Source organism: Ovis aries, chromosome 7 (genome assembly GCF_016772045.2).
Source record: "Ovis aries strain OAR_USU_Benz2616 breed Rambouillet chromosome 7, ARS-UI_Ramb_v3.0, whole genome shotgun sequence".
Classification (NCBI taxonomy): Eukaryota; Metazoa; Chordata; class Mammalia; order Artiodactyla; family Bovidae; genus Ovis; species Ovis aries.
In genome coordinates this window covers 19,825,258-19,848,468 of record NC_056060.1, presented here as the reverse complement: position 1 = coordinate 19,848,468, position 23,211 = coordinate 19,825,258, and the positions used below count along the sequence as shown (strand labels likewise).

Here is a 23,211-nt window from a genome sequence, read left to right as displayed (position 1 = left end):
ACACTGATTTTATATTTCACTTTTTCATACATTCAAGAATTGTGAAGTGTTATTTTTTCTATATAAGTTCCCTTTCCCAGATTCTTTTAGACTACCATATTTTTAAAATGATATACATAAGCTTGAGATTAGAGACAAGTGTTTTAAAAATCAGCAGGATAGATGCAGGTTCTATTAGAAATAACTTAAGTAACTGGAACTGGCAAGAAGGAAAAATCAGTAAGGGGATAAATCCTATCTTTAAGTAGATAACATAAGACATTGAGGTTTAAGTCCACAGAAAATAGTGGTGGTTTAAGGCAGAAATAAGAATGAGCTCCTGACCATTAAATATATTTGTTACTTGGTGATAAGGTCATGGTTGGGGAAGGTGGGATTTTCGGTTGTTCTAATACAATTTTGGCTAAGATCAAGTATAATATGGGTGCTTCTCAGGTGGCAAAATGGTAAAGAATCCACCTGCCAAGCAGAGGACGTGGGTTCAATCCCTGGGTTGGGAAGATTCCCTGGAGGAGGGCATGCAACTCACTGCAGTATTCTTGCCTGGGGGAATCCCATGGACAGAGGAGCCTGTGGGCTACAGAGAGTCAGAGCCAACTCAGCAACTGAGCACACAATACAGTCTCGATATTAGATAGGCCTGGTGCCTCTTCTTTCCATGGCAGCCAGAATCTGCTTTGTATTTGTGTTGGTCTTTAGTGATAGTTCCCTATTCTTCTTTCAGTAATAAAGACCTCTCCTAGCTATTGGTGTAGGATCATAGGGCCCAAAGCAGTTTTATGCACTTCTTTCAGAGGTAAAGGGTTTTCTCTTCTACCCTTCCACAGCAGCAGTGGGTCTTTGCCTGTGTCCTACAGACCAGACGTTCCTCCCTCAAGAAGCTGAGTAGCTTTGCTTCTAATGTCCTTTCAGTAATTTATGAAGTAAGTTTTTCTGCCCCTGCCCTACTTGTTGGAGGCTTAAGGGAGTCTGAGTAAATGGGAGGGGCTTTGTACCTGTCTCTTAGCATCCACAGATCACCTCCTTCACCTTTACTCCACCAAAATGACTTTTTTCGAGTTCTCTACCTTGTCCCCAGTCTTAACACTGAACATCCTCTGAAGCCCCAGGGAAATATATTTGTAGGCAAGTGTGAACACTTGCCTTTTATCTGAGGCCCCCAGTGATTCCAAACTAGGCCATACTTAGTCTTCAAAATTCTGTTAAAATGTTAGTTAATTTCTTCTTATGCATTTCTATGCCAGCCATCTCTTTCTCTCATGTTCTACCAAAGGTGAAACAATTTATGACCCATTCTTTGGGACAGGAGGGTTGTCTAATTCTTTGCAATTTAGGTTACTTGGTTTTTTCGCAAGTTCAGCTCTCTGATGGGCTCACAGAAATTATGGTTTTGTAGATGATCCAGCTTTTGATCATAGGTGAGGGTGGTACGTTCCAAGTACATTCTTTACAGCTTGAGTAGAAGTTCCCTTCCACTTTGATTACATTTCTTCTTCTATTTTTGTAAAGGCATGATCATTTTTTCAGTCGCCCAAATAAAACCTTAGAAGTATATTTGATTCCTCTATAATAATGTTTTACATCCGGTCAGTTGATAAAGTCTGAATTAGATACTACCATCTCTTTATTAGGATTCTATTTCTCTAGTACAAGTACTTCTTATTTCCTCATGGCCTTATAACAATATTTCTTCGGCCACTGTCTTCTAATTAAATCTGACTTTATCATTAGATTCCCTTACTACAGAATTGCTTTGATTGTTTATAACTAACGCCATAATTAATCTGATCCTGTTCTGCCTCAACACGCCACCTTTTTATAGGAACAGATACTCTAATTATTCTGTTTCCATACTGAGCCAGGTCCTCTTTTTAACATCTGGTCCTATCATCTGAAGTCTATTACAAAGGGAACATGTTACATGAAAAACCTCCCTGTTCACACAGAATTCCTCTCTCCTAAACTGTATGCTTCCTTATTGGAATTATTATGGACTGGGTATTCAAGTCATGCACATCTCTCACATCCCTTACAATATCAAAAACTTCAGAAAGGCAGAAATAAGATTTTATAAACTGTTATAATCTCTTTTTGTTTTCCACAGGAATATTTATCTCACAAATTAAAATACCAAAAATAATAACAAGACATTTACTCTCCTTCTTGGAATCCATGCATCCTTAATGTATACCTGACAAGGTCACTAAAAATTTTCAGTAGCTCACAAAATGTCTGTTTTTGAAAGCTTGTTTCAAAAAGGATAAAACAGAGGTCAGTGCAGTTCAGCTGCTCAATCATGTCTGACTCTTTGCGACTCCAGGGGCTGCAGCACGCCAGGCTTCCCTGTTCATCACCAACTCCTGGAGCTTGCTCAAACTCATGTCTATTGAGTTGGTGATGCCATCCAACCATCTCATCCTCTGTTGTCCCCATCTCAAAACAGTATATAAAAATCCTATATGCTATTTGAGTGAAAAGCCAGAGTAGATGCCATCTTTGCCAACAAGCTTTCCTGACCACAATGGAACCTGGACTTAAATTTGACTCAGATATCAAATCAGATGCCTAAAGCAGCTCTTCCTTATGCATCCTTGAGAAACGCACAAAATGAAAAATACTTTTCCTGCTAAAACAAATCGTATACCCAACAGTTACCCTTATCAATTTCACATAAAAGTGTCATCCAACAATTCAACTTCTAATAATTTAGTATGAGAAAATAATCATATAAGGAAGTTTAGCATAGCCTTGTTCATCATAGTAAAAAATAGGAAACAATTTAAATATTAACCAATAGGGAATCATTTATATAAAACAAAATACATATATACTATTCAACAATGAAAAATGTTTATGTAGATCTATATTCAATGATATGGAAACATGTCCAAAGCATGCTGTTGCAAGAAAACAGGTTATAAAACCATATACACATATATGCATGCTTATACCCAGTACTCCTAGATGGCAGGGATTAAAGCATGTGCCTGTAATCAATTTACTATTTAAGCTCCACATTCATACTTTATTGCCTGCTCTGCAAAAATGAAGCTGAGCCCTTTACATTATTTCTCCTTTTGCCAGCTGACATGTGTTAAAACCTTATCAGTACCAAGTGCTGGTGAGTAGCTTCCTTCAGTACCCCAACTCTGCTGGTGTATTCTTTTTTTTTAAAAGCAGAATGCCTTCACTGAGACATCTCCTTGTGAACAACTTTTCCTCAGCACACTAGACAGCAGGCTTCTAGCAAGCTTCTGTGGGACGGGAGCATGGCTATTTCTCCATCACCCACTAAACCATGGCCACATCCTCTCCAACACGGTCTGGATCAGCCTGGAGAGAGGCCTCTTCCTGAACATTCTCAGACCTATGGGTTGTGGCTGCTCCTATGCCTGCCATTCTTTTATATTCATTAGAATTCTTTTTACTTCTTACTAGCCAATTCCTTGGTACTTCAATCCCCTGTTATAGTTAACAGATTTTTACTAAACAATATTCAATTTTTTAATTTGGTTTTAAGTGAAATTACTTTGCGGTTTCTGTAGAACTGACCCTGACTGATACAAAATGAGTTTTTTCTCCCCTTTCTCAATGTTGTCTGAATTTTTAGTAAGTATTTTTTGGGTGTGTGAAAATCAGAAAAGGCAAGTAAATTTTTACTTTGGAAAAATTAAAAAAAAATTCACTGCAAAATAAACATTAAAGTTTTTCTATTTTAATAGATTAGAAATATATTTGTAAGATTAAATAAGATTAAATCTGAAGAGTATCCATTTATTGTGTAAGACTATAAATGTTCAGTTTTTCTTTTCTTAATACCAATTTCTTTGCAACATTATCCAAAACTGTGTTTCTCACTTAAAAAAATAATTTAGACGGCTATTTTTTCTCTCTTAGTTATGTCATATATTAGCCTTTATAAATAGTTTATTAATCACTATGTATCCTGGAGTGATAGGTCCTGTGATAGGTATGAGCTCTTCACACACAGTCTCTCTCATCTTACTAATTCAGCCCCTCTTACCATGTTCAAGAATTATCAGCTGGGCTCCAGCTTGTGCATTTCCAACATCATTTTCAGCAATGCATTGATAGAACCCTTCATCTGATTTCACCAGACCCAAAACTTGAAGATTATGTTCCTTCTGAGGAAAAAGAAATAAAATTTTATGATTCAACTTATGAACATTAGTTCAGATCTCAAGGATATGCTCTTTCTGGAGAGAAAAAAAACAAGTACAATTATATGATTCATATACTGTATATTATTTACCTATGAACATGCTGACTCAATTTTAATGACAAAGTACTGACTTAACTGACTAGAAAAGGAAGCACTATCATCAACAATTAAGAATTCAATCCTTAAAGAAAGGCATGTCTGCCGTGTATGCACACTTATACCTTTGCCTGGTGGGATATCTGGCAGGCAACACTGTCACCATAGTGAAAGTCTGCATTTGTGAATTCAAGGCACTTTCTTAAAATTATTTCTAATATCTATCATTATAACGTATTAGAACCCCCCCTGTATAAAAGTTTTACTTTACTAGCATGTGAGATGAGTGCAACTGTGTGGTAGTTTGAGCATTCTTTGGCATTGCCTTTCTTTGGGATCGGAACGAAAACTGACCTTTTCCAGTCCTGTGGCCATGGGATTGCAAAGAGTCGGACACGCCTGAGTGACTGAACTGAAATAAAGGTTTTTCTTAAACTATCAAGTACCATATGAATGTCAACTATTATTATTGCTATTGATATAATACAACATAAGTTTAAGATTTTTTATAATAGGATGAAAATAATGATAAAGAGTAAAATGCTAAGTTAACCGTAACATACTGCTTTTTAATTAGGATTAAATACTTGTGAATTACTTTTTTGTAACATTAGGCATTTTAAAAATAGAAACTGTATTCCTATGAAGAATGAATTACTTATGTGAGAAATTTGTAATTAAACATTAAGTCTTTAACAACTATAATTACTTCTGATTATGTCTATGAATGTCATATATGCATCTTAAGATATATCACTTATTTAAAACCTAGATAATGCTATTATAAGGATATTAGATAATGATAATAGTAACAGTAGATAATATTTACTAAAGTGGAAGTTAAAGTCGCTCAGTTGTGTCCAACTTTTTGTGATCCCAGGACTATACAGTCCATGGAATTCTCTAGGACAGAATATTGGAGTGGGTAGCCGGTCCCTTCTCCAGGGGATCTTCCCAACCCAGGGATTGAACCCAGGTCTCCTGCATTGCAAGTGGATTCTTCACCAGCATTTACTATATATCTATGAAGTAAAAAGCAGAAATGGCTGAGTCTTCTTAATAGATTAAGGCTAATTAATTACTTTTGCTTTACTTTTTAAAAGAATCTTTAAGTCTATTTTCACAACTGCCCAACACTGGGTATACTTATTTTGAAGGGCCTGAGCATCAGTATAACAAGGACAGATTTCTGCTCCTTGACTAAAGAGCTATTAAGACAACTGGGACATGTGAATACACACACAGGATAATCATTACCCAGACGGTGGTGCAGGCTGTATTTACAAATGCTAGTATGTCTGAGTTGGAGGACTAAAGGGAACGTGAATTTCAGGCTAAGTTCAAACACTGGTTTCCTCTGGATCGTATGTGAGCTACCAAAACATTTCTGGGCTAGGTTTCTCATCAGCCAATGAAAAGATTATATTCTAAGTGAATTTTTCTATATTCATCATAATATACCAGTTCATGTATTATGGATAACAGATCTCTTGGTGACTGCATTTAAAGAAACTTAAAGGTTTCAGAGCTAAGTTTCTTTGAAAGATACTTACTACAATCTTAAAGTAATCACTTGGGATAACCATATCCCCATTCTTGACCCACTTCACAGTTGGAGTTGGCTTTCCAGTGACTTCACATTCAAACACGATATCCATAGATTCATGAGCATATATGTTAGTAGGCTGCTTCAGGAATTCAGGTTGGGCTTTAATAGAAAGGAAATTAAGATATTAATAAAAGTAAAAACAGTTATTTGTATTTCAAGCAATTAAAAGTCATAGAATTATAAAGTTTTTAATTATTTGAGACTTTCACATGTTTTAGAAAAACGTAACATATATTTTTAAACATATGTTAGGAACATATGTTTAAAAATTGATATTCTGGTCTACTTAACTGGCAGAATAATTATAATGATAATTCTGAGTTTCTCTATTGAGAAATATTTACTAAGTTGACTGTACTGAAAAACTGGAAAGTTCTAAGCTGTCTTTAAAAATGAATATGAAAGTCTATTTCCTTAAGATTTAAACCATTTTGGAAGAGCCACGATTACAATTCAAAAAGAGTTGATAAAACTGACATTATCTTCCTTTTCAGTCAGATTGATGAGTAACCCACCCTCCAAAGAAATACAAATGTCACATTCAGTTCAGTTCAGTTGCTCAGTTGTGTCCAACTCTTTGCAACCCCATGGACTGCAGTATGCCAGGCCTCCCTGTCCATCACCAGCTCCTGGAGCTTACTCAAACTCATTTCCATTGAGTCGGTGATGCCATCCAACCATCTCATCCTCTGTCGTTCCCTTATTCTCCTGCTTTCAATCTTTCCCAGAATTAGGGTCTTTTTCAAGGAGTCAGTTCTTCGCATCAGGTGGCCAAAGTATTGGAGTTTCAGCTTCAGCGTCAGTCCTTCCAATGAATATCCAGGAATGATTTCCTTTACGATTGACTGGTTTGATCTTGCTATCCAAGGGATTCTCAAGAGTCTTATCCAACACCACAGTTCAAAAGCATCAATTCTTCAGCACTCAGCTTTCTTCACAGTCCAACTCTCACATCCATATATGACTGCTGGAAAAACCACAGCTTTGACTAGATGGACCTTTGTTGGCAAAGTAATGTCTCTGCTTTTTAATATGCTGTCTCGGTTGGTCAAAACTTTTCTTCCAAGAAGCAAGTATCTTTTAATTTCATGGCTGAAGTCACCATCTGCAGTGATTTTAGAGCCCCCAAAATAAAGTCTCTCACTGTTTCCATTGTTTCCTCATCTATTTGCCATGAAGTGATGGGACCAGATGCCGTGATCTTAGTTTCTGAATGCTGAGTTTCAACCCAGATTTTTCCCTCTCCTCTTTCACTTTCATCAAGAGGTTCCTTAGTTCTTCACTTTCTGCCATAAGAGTGGTGTCATCTGAGTATCTGAGGTTATTGATATTTCTCCCAGCAATCTTGATTCCAGTTTGTGCTTCATCCAGCCTGGCATTTCACATGATGTACTCTGCATATAAGTCAAATAAGCAGGGTAACAATATACAGCCTTGACGTACTCATTTCCCAATTTGGAACCAGTCTGCTATTCCATGTCTGGTTCTAACTGTTGCTTCTTGACCTGCATATAGATTTCTCAGGAGGCAGGTAAGGTGGTCTGGTATTCCCATTTCTTTAAGAATTTTCCACCGTTTGTTGTGATCCGAACAGTCAAAGGCTTTGGTGTAGTCAATAAAGCAGAAGTAGATGTTTTTCTCTAATGTCACATTAGAGGCCTTAAATAGCTCACTCACTGCAACACACACACTTCCATTAGTAACACTCTTCATTACATGAAATGGTTTTTAAGGGTGGGAGGTAGAGACAGAATCTTTGGGGACGAGTTAGATATATCTGGAAAAGCTCGATAATTCCAGTATCTCCCTTTCCCCTTAACCCAAAGTTGTAAATTATTGGCTTAAAAAGAACAAGATTCAAGTAAGATTTTGTATTTAAAGGGTAAAAGTAGATCTAGTCCAGCTTCCTACATAGTGCCGTAATTTCCTATTCCTACAACACACATGACAAGTGGAACTTACAAACTTCTGTTTGAAGTTCCAAATGACAAGGAATTCCCTATATCAAATAATGACAACAGCAGCACTAAAAAAAAAACAAAAAACCAAACAAACAGCTGGGCTAAAATGTGCTCAGCCTGCTGGAATTCTGATTGTGGTTGGGGAGAATTTGCAGCAATTTAACCTTAATAACACTGAGTGTTCCTTTCTATGAACATGGTTTCTCACTCCATTATTTAGATCTTTGGTTTCTTTCATCAATGTTTTATATATTTCGATATACAAATTTTGTTCACACTTTGTTATGTGTATCCCTAAGTATTTCAAAAACTTTGATGCTACTCTAAGTGGCACGTACTTTTTTTTTTGTTTGTTTCTAATTGTTCACTTAGTATTGAGAGACGAAATTGATTTATGCATATTGACCTTTTATCCCATGGTTATGCCTAACATATTCATTAGTTTCAGCAGCTTTTTATAGATAATTCTGGGATTATCTATATAGGCCATGTTGCCTGTGAATAGAGACAGTTTTCTTTCTTTCTTTCTGACCTTCTTTCCTCTTTTTTCATTTTTTTAATCTACCGCACTGACTAGATAGGTTCAGGTCCTGGGAAGAAGTCGAGACTAGCTTTATAATTTGAGTAAATGAAGAGTAAGAGTATAGAGAGCAGGCAGAATCCCAAGTAAGCAGTAGAATCCAAGGAAGGTAAGAATGTATATAATATTAAGAAGTAACATAGTAACACAATCAAGAAAATAAAGTCTGCACAACTAGATGAAGTCAGGGAAACCTATTAATAGTGAATTTAACTCTCTTCAAACATTGGTTATTGTTGTTGATCAGTAGTCCAGTGGTGTCTGACTGTTTGGGACCCCATGGACTGCAGCACGCCAGGCCTCCCTGTCCTTCACCACCTCCCGGAGTTTGCCCAAGTTCATTTTCATTGCATCAGTGATGCTGTCCAGCCATCTCATCCTCTGACACCCTCTTCTCCTTCTGCCCTCAATAATTCCCAGCATCAGGGACTTTTCCAGGCAGTCGTCTGTTTGCATCCGTTCAGTTTAGTTGCTCAGTCATGTCCGACACTTTACAACCCCATGGACGGCAGCACGCCAGGCTCACCTGTCCATCACCAACTCCTGGAGCTTGCTCAAACTCATGTCCATTGAGTCGGTGATGCCATCCAACCATCTCATCTTCTGTTGTCCCCTTCTCTTCCTGCCTTCAATCTTTCCCAGCATCAGGGTCTTTTCCAAGGAGTCAGTTCTTCACATCAAGTGACCAAAGTATTGGAGTTTTAGCTTCAGCATCTGAACTTCCAATGAATATTCAGGAATGATTTCCTTTACAGTTGACTGGTTTGATCTCCTTGCAGTCCAAGGGACTCTCAAGAATCTTCTCCAACACCACAGTTCAAAAGCATCAATTCTTTGGCACTCAGCTTTCTTTATAGTCCAACTCTCACATCCATATATGACTGCTGGAAAAACCACAGTTTGACTAGACAGACCTTTGTTGGCAAAGTAATGTCTCTGCTTTTTAACATGCTGTCTAGACTGGTCATAGCTTTTCTTCTAAGGAGCAAGCATCTTTTAATTTCATGGCTGCAGTCACTATCTGCAATGGTTTTGGAGCCCCAAACTAAAGTCTCTCACTGTTTCCATTGTTTCCCCATCTACTGGCCATGAAGTAACGGGACTGGATGCCATGATCTTAGTTTTTCGAATGTTGAGTTTTAAGCCAAGTTCTCACATCAGATGACCAAAAGTGTTCGCATCAGATGACCAAAATTCAGCTTCAGCATCAGTCCTTTCAGTGAATATTTAGGGCTGACCTCTAAACATTGGTTAGTCACCTGTATTTATCCTTCTGTGAATTATCTACACATGTACTCCGCTATTTTTTCAGTTAGAGTATTCACAATTTTCTTATCTATTCGTAAGAGCTTTTCACATTATGCCAGTTACCAATTCATGGTCTCTCAGCTCCAAATCCATTCTTCTTTGCAAGAGACCACTTCATAGGCAGTGCCTTGTCCTTCCATCAGGAGGGTTCATAACGTGTGACTGTGCCTCTCGTGATGTTAAAAGCCTTTGATAATCACAAAAGGAGTTGCATGACAGTACTGCTCATTCTATCATTCCATCTACAAAGAGAAGAGGCTGAATGTGCAGCAACTTAACACCTTTACAATGCTGAATCTTCCTTTCTATGATTCTCATCAATTATTTGGTTACCCTTAAGCATAACACCTACTGAAAGAACAGGATAATGCTTGATTCTTTTCCTGTGCTTACCAATTTTCAAAACAATGATCTGGTTCTCTAATATCACATCCCAAATGTGACCAGTGAAGGCTTTTTAAAAGTATTATTATGGGTTTGTGAATTAAAATATATTTGGTTTGTTTCAATCCACTAAAGTTAACCCTCTTTTCATTTTCATACTACCCCATCTCTGACCAAAAGAAGATCCACTGGAATTTCCTGAGTCCTTTTTGACATGACCCGAGTGGTTTTTAGTATCTTCTGGTCACTGATTTTAGGCCCTATTTGCGGATAAAGCCAGGAAATCTGTCTGTACTTTTCAAATATAAAATTATGATTTCATTTTAGTATCTTCAATTAAGTTTGGGACTATAGGTTTTAACTGGAACCTATTCATTTTACATCTCTATTTCCTTTCTCTCATGCAAAAAATTTCTATTCTCAGTGATGCCAACTTAATTCCTTATATGCTTTATCTTACACCCAGCAGACTCAGAATAACAGTACCAACATTTCCATCAAGAGAAAAAAGTTGAGGATTTTGGGAGTTTTGTCCTTGTGCATATTCTGCTAGGTGTTTATTGTCCACTTACTATGTTACATTTATTTGAAACAGTTATTTTCACTTGGAATTTTAACTCTCTGTCTGGCTATACTACCAAGTAGTCACACATTTAGAGTCATTCGTTTCATTTTGCTTCTCCTTTCTGGCAATTTTAAACATACTCCCTCCCACCAAAAAAAAGTATATTCCAACAGGTCTTGCTTCTACCCTGTTTTCTCTACCCTTTTCCCTCTCTTCACCTATATAGGTAACCATGAACATTTTTAGAAAATGATTTACCCTTCCACTTAAAAAATTATACGCAAATAGTCACATACAATTTGTATCCATCCCTCTTCTTTGGATTAAATAATTACACACGAAATGATCTTTTCTACCTTCGAAGCCTTCAGTCTTTAACCCCTATGGTACCGCTTCTGAGGAACTGACATATTCCTTAAGTCTAAAGGACTGAGACTCCCCTTAAGGCAGAGTACATAATTCTGGAAAACAGCAACATTCTCTTCAAAAGAAAATCCAATTAATATAATTTTAGTATGCATTTTTAGTAAGCAGACTTTCAAAGACTATTAGAAAAAATCATCACACACAATGTTCCATTCATCATTTACTTTTCCCTTTCGTGAATCATAAAATAATACCTTTAAAATGTTCTCTGGATCTTAACTCCTCTGTAGATAGAATTCACCCCAATTAAACACAATGTAAGAGCAGATGTTTGTGGTTGGGAAGTTAAATTGATAACCAGAGAGCAAATGAGTCAATTACCATAAGAAAATAAGCATCCTAACGGAAGATTATGCATTTCATTACCAACGAGATAATTAACCTTCAAATTCTCTTTGACAGTTCCCTATCCCTTCTAATGCCATCATCATTACACGAATAATTTTAATTGCTAAATGCACAAGTAGAACCTAATACTAAAACATATTATACTTGCAAAATTCCCTTACTGGAAACATCAGTGAATCACATCAGTGTTATATAATGCCAGAAACTGCCACTCAATTCGAACAGAAAACAATACAGGGCCAACACCAATGTTTCAAGGTTACTTGATTATTTAGAAGATGTACCAGTTTTCGTTTACATTAGCTCTGAAATGTTGGAGTTTCTATTGTTTGATTTTAAACACTTAAGTACTGAAATTCTTAAAAAAGTACTTTAAATAGAGAAACAAAGCAATTTTGCCCATTTTATGTTAAACCACACACTTGCTGTTTTTAAGTTTCTTTTCTATAATTCACAAAATTACATGTAAGTCCTTAAAGAAAACCCAACAAATAAAGCCCAAGCATTTTTAACAGCCTGAAATCCCTTCATGGATATTGTCTGACAGTCTAATCATAAATATGTTATAAGTACTGGCTCAACTAATGGAACAAAAATACATTAGAACCCTTAATACTTCTTGAGAAAGCTTCTTGTTCCAAGGAAGGTAAATGTTTCCCTTAATCTCCAGGTGAAACAGGTGAAACCAGTTATGAAGCAACGTTAAGACAGAGTTGCCACACGGCCTTTAAATTACATTTCTATCCTCTCCCTGCAGGTCCACGCCAGGTGCATTGCATTTCCTTAACCCTACTTCTCAACTTAGCTAACAGGTACTCATCCTTCAGATTTTTAAAAACAATCCCTTAAAGAAGCTTTTCTTGATCCACAGCATCCCACCCCCTGCCCTTTCTTCCCCATTCCTAGGCCATCACTGCCTTATTTACTGCGGAAACCTCAGTGGCCTAAACCATAACAGGTGTTCAATGCTGTTGTTCAATAGTTGTTGACATCAACGGTTACCTGAACTGTAAAAATTCCATTAGTCAGCACTATCAAAAAATTACATGTTGAGAATAAGAATTTTTCAAGCATTCTCAAGTTTCTCAAGGATTTAATGTTTTATACCACTGCTTCTCCAATAGAAATGAATAAATCTATTCTTTGCTGTGAATTTTCTGCATACGTTTTAAAATGTGCTTTTAAATGTTTATGATAACATAAAATCTTAATAATCATATAACTTCAGTGCTCACATTTATGTTTATAAGCTGGCTTATGTGCTTGTAGAATTTATTTCTAGTGCAATGTTTCTCAAACTTGGGGTCTTAGGGTGCTTAAGGCTCTTAAATTGGATGAACATCTATAAACATGATTTTTTATGTGTGAAGAATTCACAAAAATCTTTATTAAATGTAGGTTCCTCTTCCCTGACAAGACTGAACAGGCATTCTTTGAACGATAGCCCTCTATTATGAGGAGCATTAACTGTGTGCCATGTTTACGCAGAGAAGGCATGGAGGCCTCAAGGTTGATTATTTTCACTTTGTATTATACATTAGACATGCTCCCAAAACAGCTAAACTCAATCTGTAAGCTCTCTCCTTTCAGGACTGTATAAGTGTACAAATGACTCAGGACAATGTTTCTCCAAGAGAGAATCATAGACTACGTGCAGAGAAATGCCAAGATTCTCAGAAAAATGTTGGTTGTTGGGTTTTGCCACACATGCTTGAGAATTCCAAACAGTCACAGAATCATCATCTTAACAAGTTTTCCCAGATTACTCTACTGTGCTAACGTGTGAGAACCTTGGATGAGAAGTCACTAAAGGAGAACGCTGTCCACATCACCACCTTTCTATATACACAAGAACTCCCCAATTCTTGTGCCTTCCAGGACCACAAAATTCATTTGTTTGCTCAATTATTAAACAGGTATTTAAATGAGCAACTACTAAGCTACAAAGACATTTCACTGCATGCTGTGAGTGGGATAATAAAGATGTGTTTAAGAAACTGTTAAGAAAAAGGTATGACATTTTAAGAGAAGACGACCAAGTGTTTTACAGATGTGAATTCAAAGGGAAGAGATGTAACTACCAGTGATGCATAGAAGGATACACAGAAAACTGGTCCAGTGGTTATCGCATAGGAGGATAACTGCGAAACTTGGGAAACGAGCAGACTTGTCACCACATACTTTCCCCCTCAAATTTAAAAAAAAAAAAATGGTAAAATAAGCAAAATATGAAATTTACTATCCTAATCATTTTTAAGTGCACAATTCAGTGGTATTAAGCACATTCATAAGTTGGGGCAACCATTACCACACTCCATCTCCAGAACTCTTCATTTTGTAAAACTGAAAACTCTATACGTATTAAACAGTAACACCCTACTCTGCGGCCTCCCACAAGTCCCTGGTAACCACCATTTTAATTTCCATCTCTATGATTTGACTACTCTAAGTACCTCATATAAGTGGATTCATATGGTATTTGTCTTTTTTGTGGTATTTGTCACTACAGATAATATGCATCTCTGTATACAGATCTTTGTACACATGTGTAAGATCTTCAGGAGAACAGAATCTTAGCAGGAATAGCTAGTCAAGGTGATTTCATATTTTAAAATTTTATAAATATTACCACAGGCTATACAAGTTTTATGTTCCCATCAAAGAACCATTATCAGTAAGACTAATTTACATTCTACTAGAGGGCCTAGTTAGTACAATTTAAAAAAAGAAAAATATAGATACAGGGGTGAGGTTGGAGAAATCTGTTCCCCCAAACAAGTACACCATGGCAATGACTACCAGAACATTCAAGTAACCTTTCATGGAAAAATGCCAGTGTGTACTGTTATACTATTTGTAGTCAAGGGGAAACTTCAATGATTTAATCAACTGGATAATAACTAAACTATGGTACACCTAGCTGAAGGATACGTTATAGCCTTCCCATTCAAAATGTGGGACCAACAACAGCATTGGCATCATCCGGGAGCTTGTTAGCAACACAGGATTTGTGTCCTCCACCCTAAACCCTCTGATTCACTATCAGCATTTTTACAAAATCTCTAACATTTTAACTGTATGTTAAAAGTTTAATAAATAAGCACTGCTTTGAGCATTTAAACACTGAGCAGTCTGACATGTACAAACATGGAATAATCTAAAGACTGTCGAAAGCAATGTCAAAAAGCAGTTTGTAGAGCAACACAGATGGATGGAATGGTCCTATTCATTAACAAAAACTATATATTTCTAGATGTACACATCTGTAAGTGCTTTTTAAAGACAGTTTAGAGGTATATACACTAAACTGATGATGAAGGTTACTTCTGAGGAAGGGGGTGGGAATGAGGATGGGACATTGAAGATTTATGTTGTTAACATGGTTTGACTCTTTAACAGTGGTACTGTATTTCTTATAAAATTTAAAAAGGAAAAATTAAAGCCAAAACAGTAAACTGAAAAGCTATTAGAACTAAATATAAAATTTTAACCTAGCAGTATAAATGCTTAACATCCTTTTCTATGTCACTCATATACAATAAGATATATGTATAAATTTAAAAATATAATTCACAATAATGACAAAAACAATTAAATAGGTATGCACCTAATGAGGAAAGTAAAAAACCTTTAAGAAGATAACTGTAAAATTTTACTAAAGAACATAAAAGAAAGTGCAAACACATGGAGCCACCAATAAACACCCAGGCATATATGAAATTCTCATGATAAAAGTGACACATTAAATCAGGAGGAAAAGATGCCTACCTCAGTAAATAACCCTAGAAATGATGTAGCTCTTCAGAAAAGAATAATGCTGCATTCCAGCCTTATTCCTTATACCAAAATAAAGCCCATATCTAAGATTTAATGGTTAAAAAGAAACAGACCCATAAACAGACTAGAAAGAAAACATGAGATTTTTAAAAATAATCTTGGAAGGAGGACTAAGTATGACATAAACCAAGAAACCATAAAAGGTAAACATACTGTGCTACATAAAACTGTGCATCGTTCAGTTCAGTTGCTCAGTCGTGTCCGACTCTTCGCGACCCCATGAATCGCAGCACGCCAGGCCTCCCTGTCCATCACTAACTCCCAGAGTTTACTCAAACTCACGTCCATCAAGTCGGTGATGCCATCCAGCCGTCTCATCCTCTGTCGTCCCCTTCTCCTCCTGCCCCCCAATCCCTCCCAGCATCAGAGTCTTTTCCAATGAGTCAACTCTTCGCATGAGGTGGCCAAAGTACTAGAGTTTCAGCTTTAGCATCATTCCCTCCAAAGAAATCCCAGGGCTTATCTCCTTCAGAATGGACTGGTTGGATCTCCTTGCAGTCCAAGGGACTCTCAGGACTCTCAAGAGTCTTCTCCAACACCACAGTTCAAAAGCATCAATTCTTCGGCACTCAGCTTTCTTCACATCCATACATGACCACTGGAAAAACCAGAGCCTTGACTAGACAGACCTTTGTTGGCAAAGTAATGTCTCTGCTTTTCAATATGCATCATTAAGAACTATCATAAATTAAAAGATGGGGGAGAGGGCACAGAAAGGTCTAATTTCTTTAATATATAAAAGTTCTAATAAAGTAAAAAGTTCTCAGTCTTGTGAAAAAATGAGAAAAGGATATGAAAGGACAGTGTACAATAAAGAAATACACAATTTCTAAATATATGAAAAGATGTTAAACCTTATTTGTATAAAAATAAGCAAATAAAAATGTCAAGATACTATTTTTTACCTCTTAGGTTGATAAGAGTAGAAGAAATGGACATTTTCATATATCTTGGAATTAATACAAACTGACACAAAGCATAGAGAGAAAGTATAATAAAGCAAAATCTAAGCTGGTTATACTCTTTAAAATCCAGCATTTCACCTTGGGAGATACATCTAACAGACAGACTCACATATTTACATAGACATGAGGGTATTCTCTGCTGGCTGGTTTTAGCAGTAAAAGATTGGAACCATTAACTAGTAAGCTATTTTAACTACAAACCATTAAGACACTCCTGAAATGGTATGGACCTAATAGAAGCAGAAGATACTAGAAAGAGGTGGCAAGAATACAGAGAAGAACTACACAAAAAAGATCTTCATGACCCAGATAACCACGATGGTGTGATCACTTACCTAGAGTCAAATATCTTGGAGTGCAAGTCAAGTGGGCCTTAGGAAGCATCACTACGAACAAAGTTAGTGGAGGCGATGGAATTACAGCGGACCTATTTCAAATCCTAATAGATGATGCTGTGAAAGTGCTGCATTCAATATGCCAGTAAATTTGGAAACTCAGTAGTCATCACAGGACTGGAAAAGATGAGTTTTCAGTCCAGTCCCAAAGAACAGCAATGCCAAAGAATGTTTAAACTACTTCACAAATGCAGACATTTCACATGCTGGCAAACTAATGCTCAAAATTCTCCAAGCCAGGCTTCAACAGTACATGAACTGAGAACTTCGAGATGTTCAAGCTGGATTTAGAACCAGAGATCAAATTGCCAACATCCAATGGATCATAAAAAAGCAAAAGAATTCCAGAAAAACATCTACTTCTACATCTGTGACTACATTAAAGCCTTTGACTGTATGGATCACAACAAACTGTGGAAAATTCTTAAAGAGATGGGAATACCAGGCCATCTCACCTGCCTCCTGAGACACCTGTATGCAGGTCAAGAAGTAACAATTAGAACTGGACATGGAAAAACAGATTGGTTCCAAATTGGGAAAGGAGTACCAAGGCTGTATATCGTCACCTTGCTTATTAAAGTTATATGCAGAGTACATCATGAGAAACGCTGGGCTGGATGTAGCACAAGCTAGAAACAAGATTGTCAGGAGAAATACCAATAACCTCAGATATGCAGATGACACCACCCTTATGGCAGATGAAGGTAAAAAAGGGGAGTAAAAAAGCTGGCTTAAAACTCAACATTCATAAAACTTAAGATCATGGCATCTGGTCCCATCACTTCATAGCAAACAGATGGGGGAAACAGTGGAAACAATGAGATACTTTATTTTCTTGGGCTCCCAAGTCACTGCAGATGGTAACTGCAGCCATGAAATTAAAAGACACTTGCTTCTTGGAAGAAAAGCTATGATCATGCAAACTAGTACAGCTACTACGGAGAACAGTGTGGAGATTCCTTAAAAAACTGCAAATACAACTGCCTTATGACCCAGCAATCCCACTGCTGGGCATACACACCGAGGAAACCAGAATTGAAAGAGACACGTATACCCCAATGTTCATCGCAGCACTGTTTATAATAGCCAGGACATGGAAACAACCTAGATGTCCATCAGCAGAAGAATGGATAAGAAAGCTGTGGTACATATACACAATGGAGTATTACTCAGCCATTAAAAGGAATACATTTGAATCAGTTCTAATGAGGTGGATTAAACTGGAGCCTATTATACAGAGTGAAGCAAGCCAGAAAGAACTAACACATATATATGGAATTTAGAAAGATGGTAACAATAACCCTGTATGTGAGACAGCAAAAGAGACACAGATGTTTAGAATGGACTTTTGGACTCTGAGGGAGACGGAGAGGGTGGGATGATTTGGGAGAATGGCACTGAAACATGTATACTATCATGTAAGAAATGAATCGCCAGTCTATGTTCGATACAGGCTACAGGATGCTTGGGGCTGGTGCACAGGGATGATCCAGAGAGATGATATGGCGTGGGAGGTGGGAGGGGGGTTCAGGATTGGGAACTCATGTACACCCGTGGCTGATTCATGTCAATGTATGGCAAAACCAATACAGTATTGTAAAGCAAAATAAAGTAAAACTAAAAATTTAAAAAAAAGAAAAGAAAAGCTATGAGCAACCTAGGCAGCATGTTAAAAAGCAGAGACATTACTTTGCCAACAAAGGTCCATCTAGTCAAGGCTATGGTTTTTCCAGTAGTCACGTATGGATGTGAGAGCTGGACGACAAAGGCGGCTGAGTGCTGAAGAATTGATGCTTTTGAACTGTGGTGTTGGAGAAGATCTTGAGAGTCCCTTGGACAGCAAGAAGATCAAACCAGTTAGTTCTAAAAGAAATCAACCCTGAATATTCATTGGAAGGACTGATGCTGATGCTGAAGCTCTAATACTTTGGCCACGTGATGCAAAGAGCTGACTCCTTGGAAAAGACCTTGATGCTGGGAAAGATTGAAAGTGGAAGGAGAAGGGGATGACAGAGGATGAGATGGCTGGATGGCATCCCGACTCAATGGACATGAGTTTGAGCAAGCTCCGGGAGACAGTGAAGGACGGGGAAGCCTGGTGTGCTGCAGTCCATGGGGTTGCAAAGAGTTGAATACAACTGAGTAACTGAACACCACCACTAAACATGCTGGGTAATGGTGGAGTGGCTGATGGCACCTCTGAACTCAAGGGAAGCCAAGAGGAAACTGAACTACATACACCTTTGGCTGGTTTATTGGGATGATTTGCCAAAACATGATTTGCTGGTTTATTTCTGTGATTTGCCAAAACATCCATGTAAACACAAGTTGTCTCAGTATAGAATGGATTCCAGAATATTCCTTCTGCCCAGTATACTAACATGACCCAACAAAGACACAAAGGTTCAGAGTCATATTCATGTTACACATCCTAAAGAGCAAAAAAACCCTACTTAACTTTCTATTCTCATAGAAAATGATCTTAAAAGAAAAATCACTGTCCTAAGAGGAGACAATCAAATAAAATACAGCCAAAATAAATATGACATAAGTGTAATAGTCAAAAAGTAATGCTATTTTTCTGGAATTTTGTGTGGTTTACAGCATTTATTTCTTAAAAAAAAAACAAACTATAATTTGTTCTGTTTAATCTTCTCATTGTAAATAACTATTCATTTTCTTACACAAGGCTTCCAAAATAATTTTCACTCCAAGCCCCACAAAAGCTGAATCTGCTTGTAATGACAATAATTTCTGACTGCTGATTATACCTAACGTGATTTTTACACATAAAATTTTTGCTTGACTAGGCAAAGAATATCTCTATGTGAGTCAGTTCAGTCACTCAGTTGTGTCCGACTCTTTGCAACCCCATGGATAGCAGAATATCTCTAGAAAGATAGAAAAAGAAATTAATGGCAGTGGTTGCTTCTGTGGAGGGGGTTGGGACACAGAGTTATATTTCATTATATATATATTTTATCTTGTGGATATGTCACCTATTTAAAACATTTAGCCAAAAACAATAAAAGTGGAGAGACATATATATACCTGGCTGGCCAGATTTGATTTTGTAAAAATGTTTTGAAGTTAATCTATAAAATAAATTCAATGAAATGTCATTTACTATTCCAAGAAAAATTTAAAGAGAACTTGACATGCTGATTTCCCAGTCTATTTTTAGAAATGTAGGAAGCTATATATATGAAACAGAAACAGACTCACAGACATAGAAAACAAACTTACAGTTACCAAAGGGGAAAGGGAGGGGGAGGGATAAATTAGAAGTCTGGGATTAACAGACAGAAACTACTGCATGCAAAAAAGATAAACAACAAGGATTTACTGGATAGCACAGGGGACTATATCCACTATCTTGTAACTTATAATGGAAAATAATCTGAAAAAATATATATCTGAATCACCTTGTTGTATACCCTGAAAATAACATAAATCAACTATATTTCAATTCAAAAATTTTCTGACCAAATTTTTTATTAAAAACAATGAGGAATTCTTAAAAAATATCAAAACTAACTCAAACAGTACAGTATTGATGTAGGAATAGACAAATTGAATGACAAAATGGAGTCTAGAAATAAGACCATATAATTTTAGAAACTGAGATTATATAGGGGTGATATTTCTTTTTTAAAAATTTGTTACTTGTTTATTTTGGCCATACCACACTGCATGTAGATCTTAGTTCCCTGAACAGGGATTGAAGCTGCGCCCCCTGTAGTGGAAGCATGGAGTCTTAACCACTAAACCACCAGGGAAGTCCCAGTGATGATATTTCAAATAACTGTAGGCAAGAATAGTGTTGGTGTAACAATCCATTTGGGAAAATAGAGAGTCTGATCTCTACTTGTTACTATATACTTAAAAAACTCTATAGATGAACCAAAGATTAAAAAGTAAAAATAAACTACAAACGTATTAGAAGAACAAGGGAAACAATATTTTCAGTTGAGGAGAGAGGGAAATCTGTAGCCTAAGCAAGATCTAATTCCAAGAGAAAAAAATCTCAACATAGTTGATACATAAAAATGAAAATTTTCTGTATGATAAAATACACCTTAAAATTAAATGATAAATTACAAGAATGTTCATAGTAGCTTTAAGTAGACAAAATTTGGAAACAACTAAAACGTCCATCTGAAGAACCTAAGCCACCCCATTTTGTTAAAAAGGACTCTATTTTAGAGTTCTGAGGAAAGAGTCTTTGGAAATCCCCTGACCTCACCCCCACCACCTGCGAGCCAATCAGATCCCAGATCAGGATCTCCTGACTTTCAGGACTTATGACCTGCCTGGGAAATCTGAATTAAGCCCGGGAAATGAAAACCAATCAGAATCCAACACCTAACCCTTCCACAGAAGGTAACCAATTAGACGTCTCCCAACCTGGAAACTCCCATTTTTTGAACTTTTCTGGAGAGAATACCCTATATAAGCAATATAACCCAGAGTTCCGGGCTCCTCTCCTTAGCCGCTGCGTCAGTAACGGTGGGAGCCCCAGCTCGAGCTTGGTAAGAAAAACTCTCTTGCTTTTGCATCGGATATCGGCTCCCTGGTGGTCACTGGGAGATTTCGAGACTTGGGCATAACACATCAAAGATAAATGAACAACTGTGGTACATTTATATACTAGACTACTACTCCGCAAAAAAAAGAAAAAGGAACTACACGCAATAGTGTGGCTAAGCCTCACATAGGCTGAATGAAGACAAAAAAAAGAGAACGCATGTAACACTTGTGTAACTGCATGCACATAAAACTCCAGAAAACGCAAACTAACCTACAGTGACAGAATACACATCTGTGGCTACTTGGAGACAAGGAGTGTGGCGGGCAGGGAGGAGGGATACCAAGATATGAGCACTATACCCAGTGAAGCCACAGAAACAAAACTAGAATACATGGCATTACTTCATTTGAAAAACTCATGAATTTGTTCATGAAATAGCTTGAAATATATAAACTAAAAGGTTAACAGCAATGATATTTATGGATGATGAGATTAGAGATGACCTTAATTTTTCTTGTTTCCAGATTCCTTTTGCTTTTGTGGAGGGAATATAAAATATCAATTATTCTTATAATGTAAAAAAAAACAATAGAATTATTTATGCAGTATCAATCCACAGTCTGGAGAAATAATTTTGTAATCTCGTTATGAAAACCTTGAATGAATATAGTTCCCTTAACTATAATTAAATCAAAATGATTAAATAATCATTAAGCTTCTTCTGAACTAATTCTGCATCTCCAAAGATGAAAAGCTTGTTCTTAAACATGTTCTTTATTTATCAAACTGTTACTGGCATATTTATTTTTCACTCCTTACCACTCATGAAAATTCTCCAAATTGGCCTAGCAGAGAAAAATCTCTATGTACTTTTTCCAAATGCAAATTAAAGTACGTATGTTTGAAAATTCCACACAACAGCTGAAAATGAGCATGTTAGCTCTGAGTAGAAGTTTAAGAAGTCTCTGAATGTGCTGCTGGAGCAGTTCAGTGCAAAGCAGAATACCTCTTTTCCAAACTGTTCCCCCAGTGGTATACCAAGGGCAACCCAGTGGGCACAGCCAATTCTGGTGCAGGCACTGACGAAGTACATTGTCCACAGAAGGTAAAAACAATAACTTCAAAATTTAAACATTAATATCTTTAACTCTAGCAATAGTAGTCTTAGAAATTACCATAAAAAGATAACTAAATAAGTTACACACTGATGAAAAAAAAATCAGTATGTACCAGCAATTCTCAACAGTATCAGTGATTAGATACTCCATCAGGGCAGACTATTCCCACCCCTTTGTCAGCTGACCTATCAATGTTTCTTGAAATCAATTTTTTAAACCATGGAATAGGAAAAGACAGGATGGGGAAGATTAAAAAACAAAGTTTATCTCACACAGTATGGGTATATATTGCTTTGTAAAACTTGTTTCAGAGACAGACATATATATGTATATTAGGCTATAGCTTAAAATGTATTTCTTACTATTTACAGTACATAAAAATGTTTTAAAACCATTGAGGAAGAATAAAGACTCTAATGAACTGGTAAATACTGACTGATTAAAGAATATTAGACTAGGAATCAGAAGTTCTGAGTTTTGCCTTCAAATGTGTTTTCTGATCTTGGGGAATTATTTTTCCTTATAAGGATATAAGAAATATATATGTGAAAACAGCTTCTTTGTTAATTCAAAAGGTAATTTAAAGAATTTTCCAGGTAAATCCATATAACATAAATGTGATAAAGTATACAGATTACACTTCATGAAGAAAATAAAAGTCACTGGAGAATATTCTACTATAATAAAATTTCTTGGCAAATCAGAATGGTTCATAATTCCACTGTCCGCACTATTCCAATTTTTAAAAATGCACTGGCCAACTATTTTCAGCATACCGAGAAAAAGGTTTAAGTGGAAAATATAATTTGGGGGCTTTCAGAAGCTTTATCAATCAGTAGATTAGTAACACCATCTCTTAAGGGTTTTACAAAAGAAAAAGGAACTAAAATCTATTGAGTGTCAGC

At 36.6% G+C, this 23,211-nt stretch overlaps 1 protein-coding gene across 15 annotated transcripts in view; it reads right to left on the bottom strand.

Moving 5' to 3' along the window:
• Positions 1–23,211, bottom strand: part of NEO1 (neogenin 1) — a 235,864-nt gene that overhangs the window by 100,422 nt on the left and 112,231 nt on the right. For all 15 annotated transcript variants that reach the window (XM_027971564.2, XM_027971570.2, XM_027971572.2 and 12 more), the window contains exons 6-7: positions 5,833–5,987; positions 4,025–4,145 (exon numbers count right to left, since the gene is read on the bottom strand). In XM_027971564.2, coding sequence (XP_027827365.1) covers positions 4,025–4,145; positions 5,833–5,987 — 276 coding nt within the window. The remainder of the gene's footprint in view (positions 1–4,024; positions 4,146–5,832; positions 5,988–23,211) is intronic.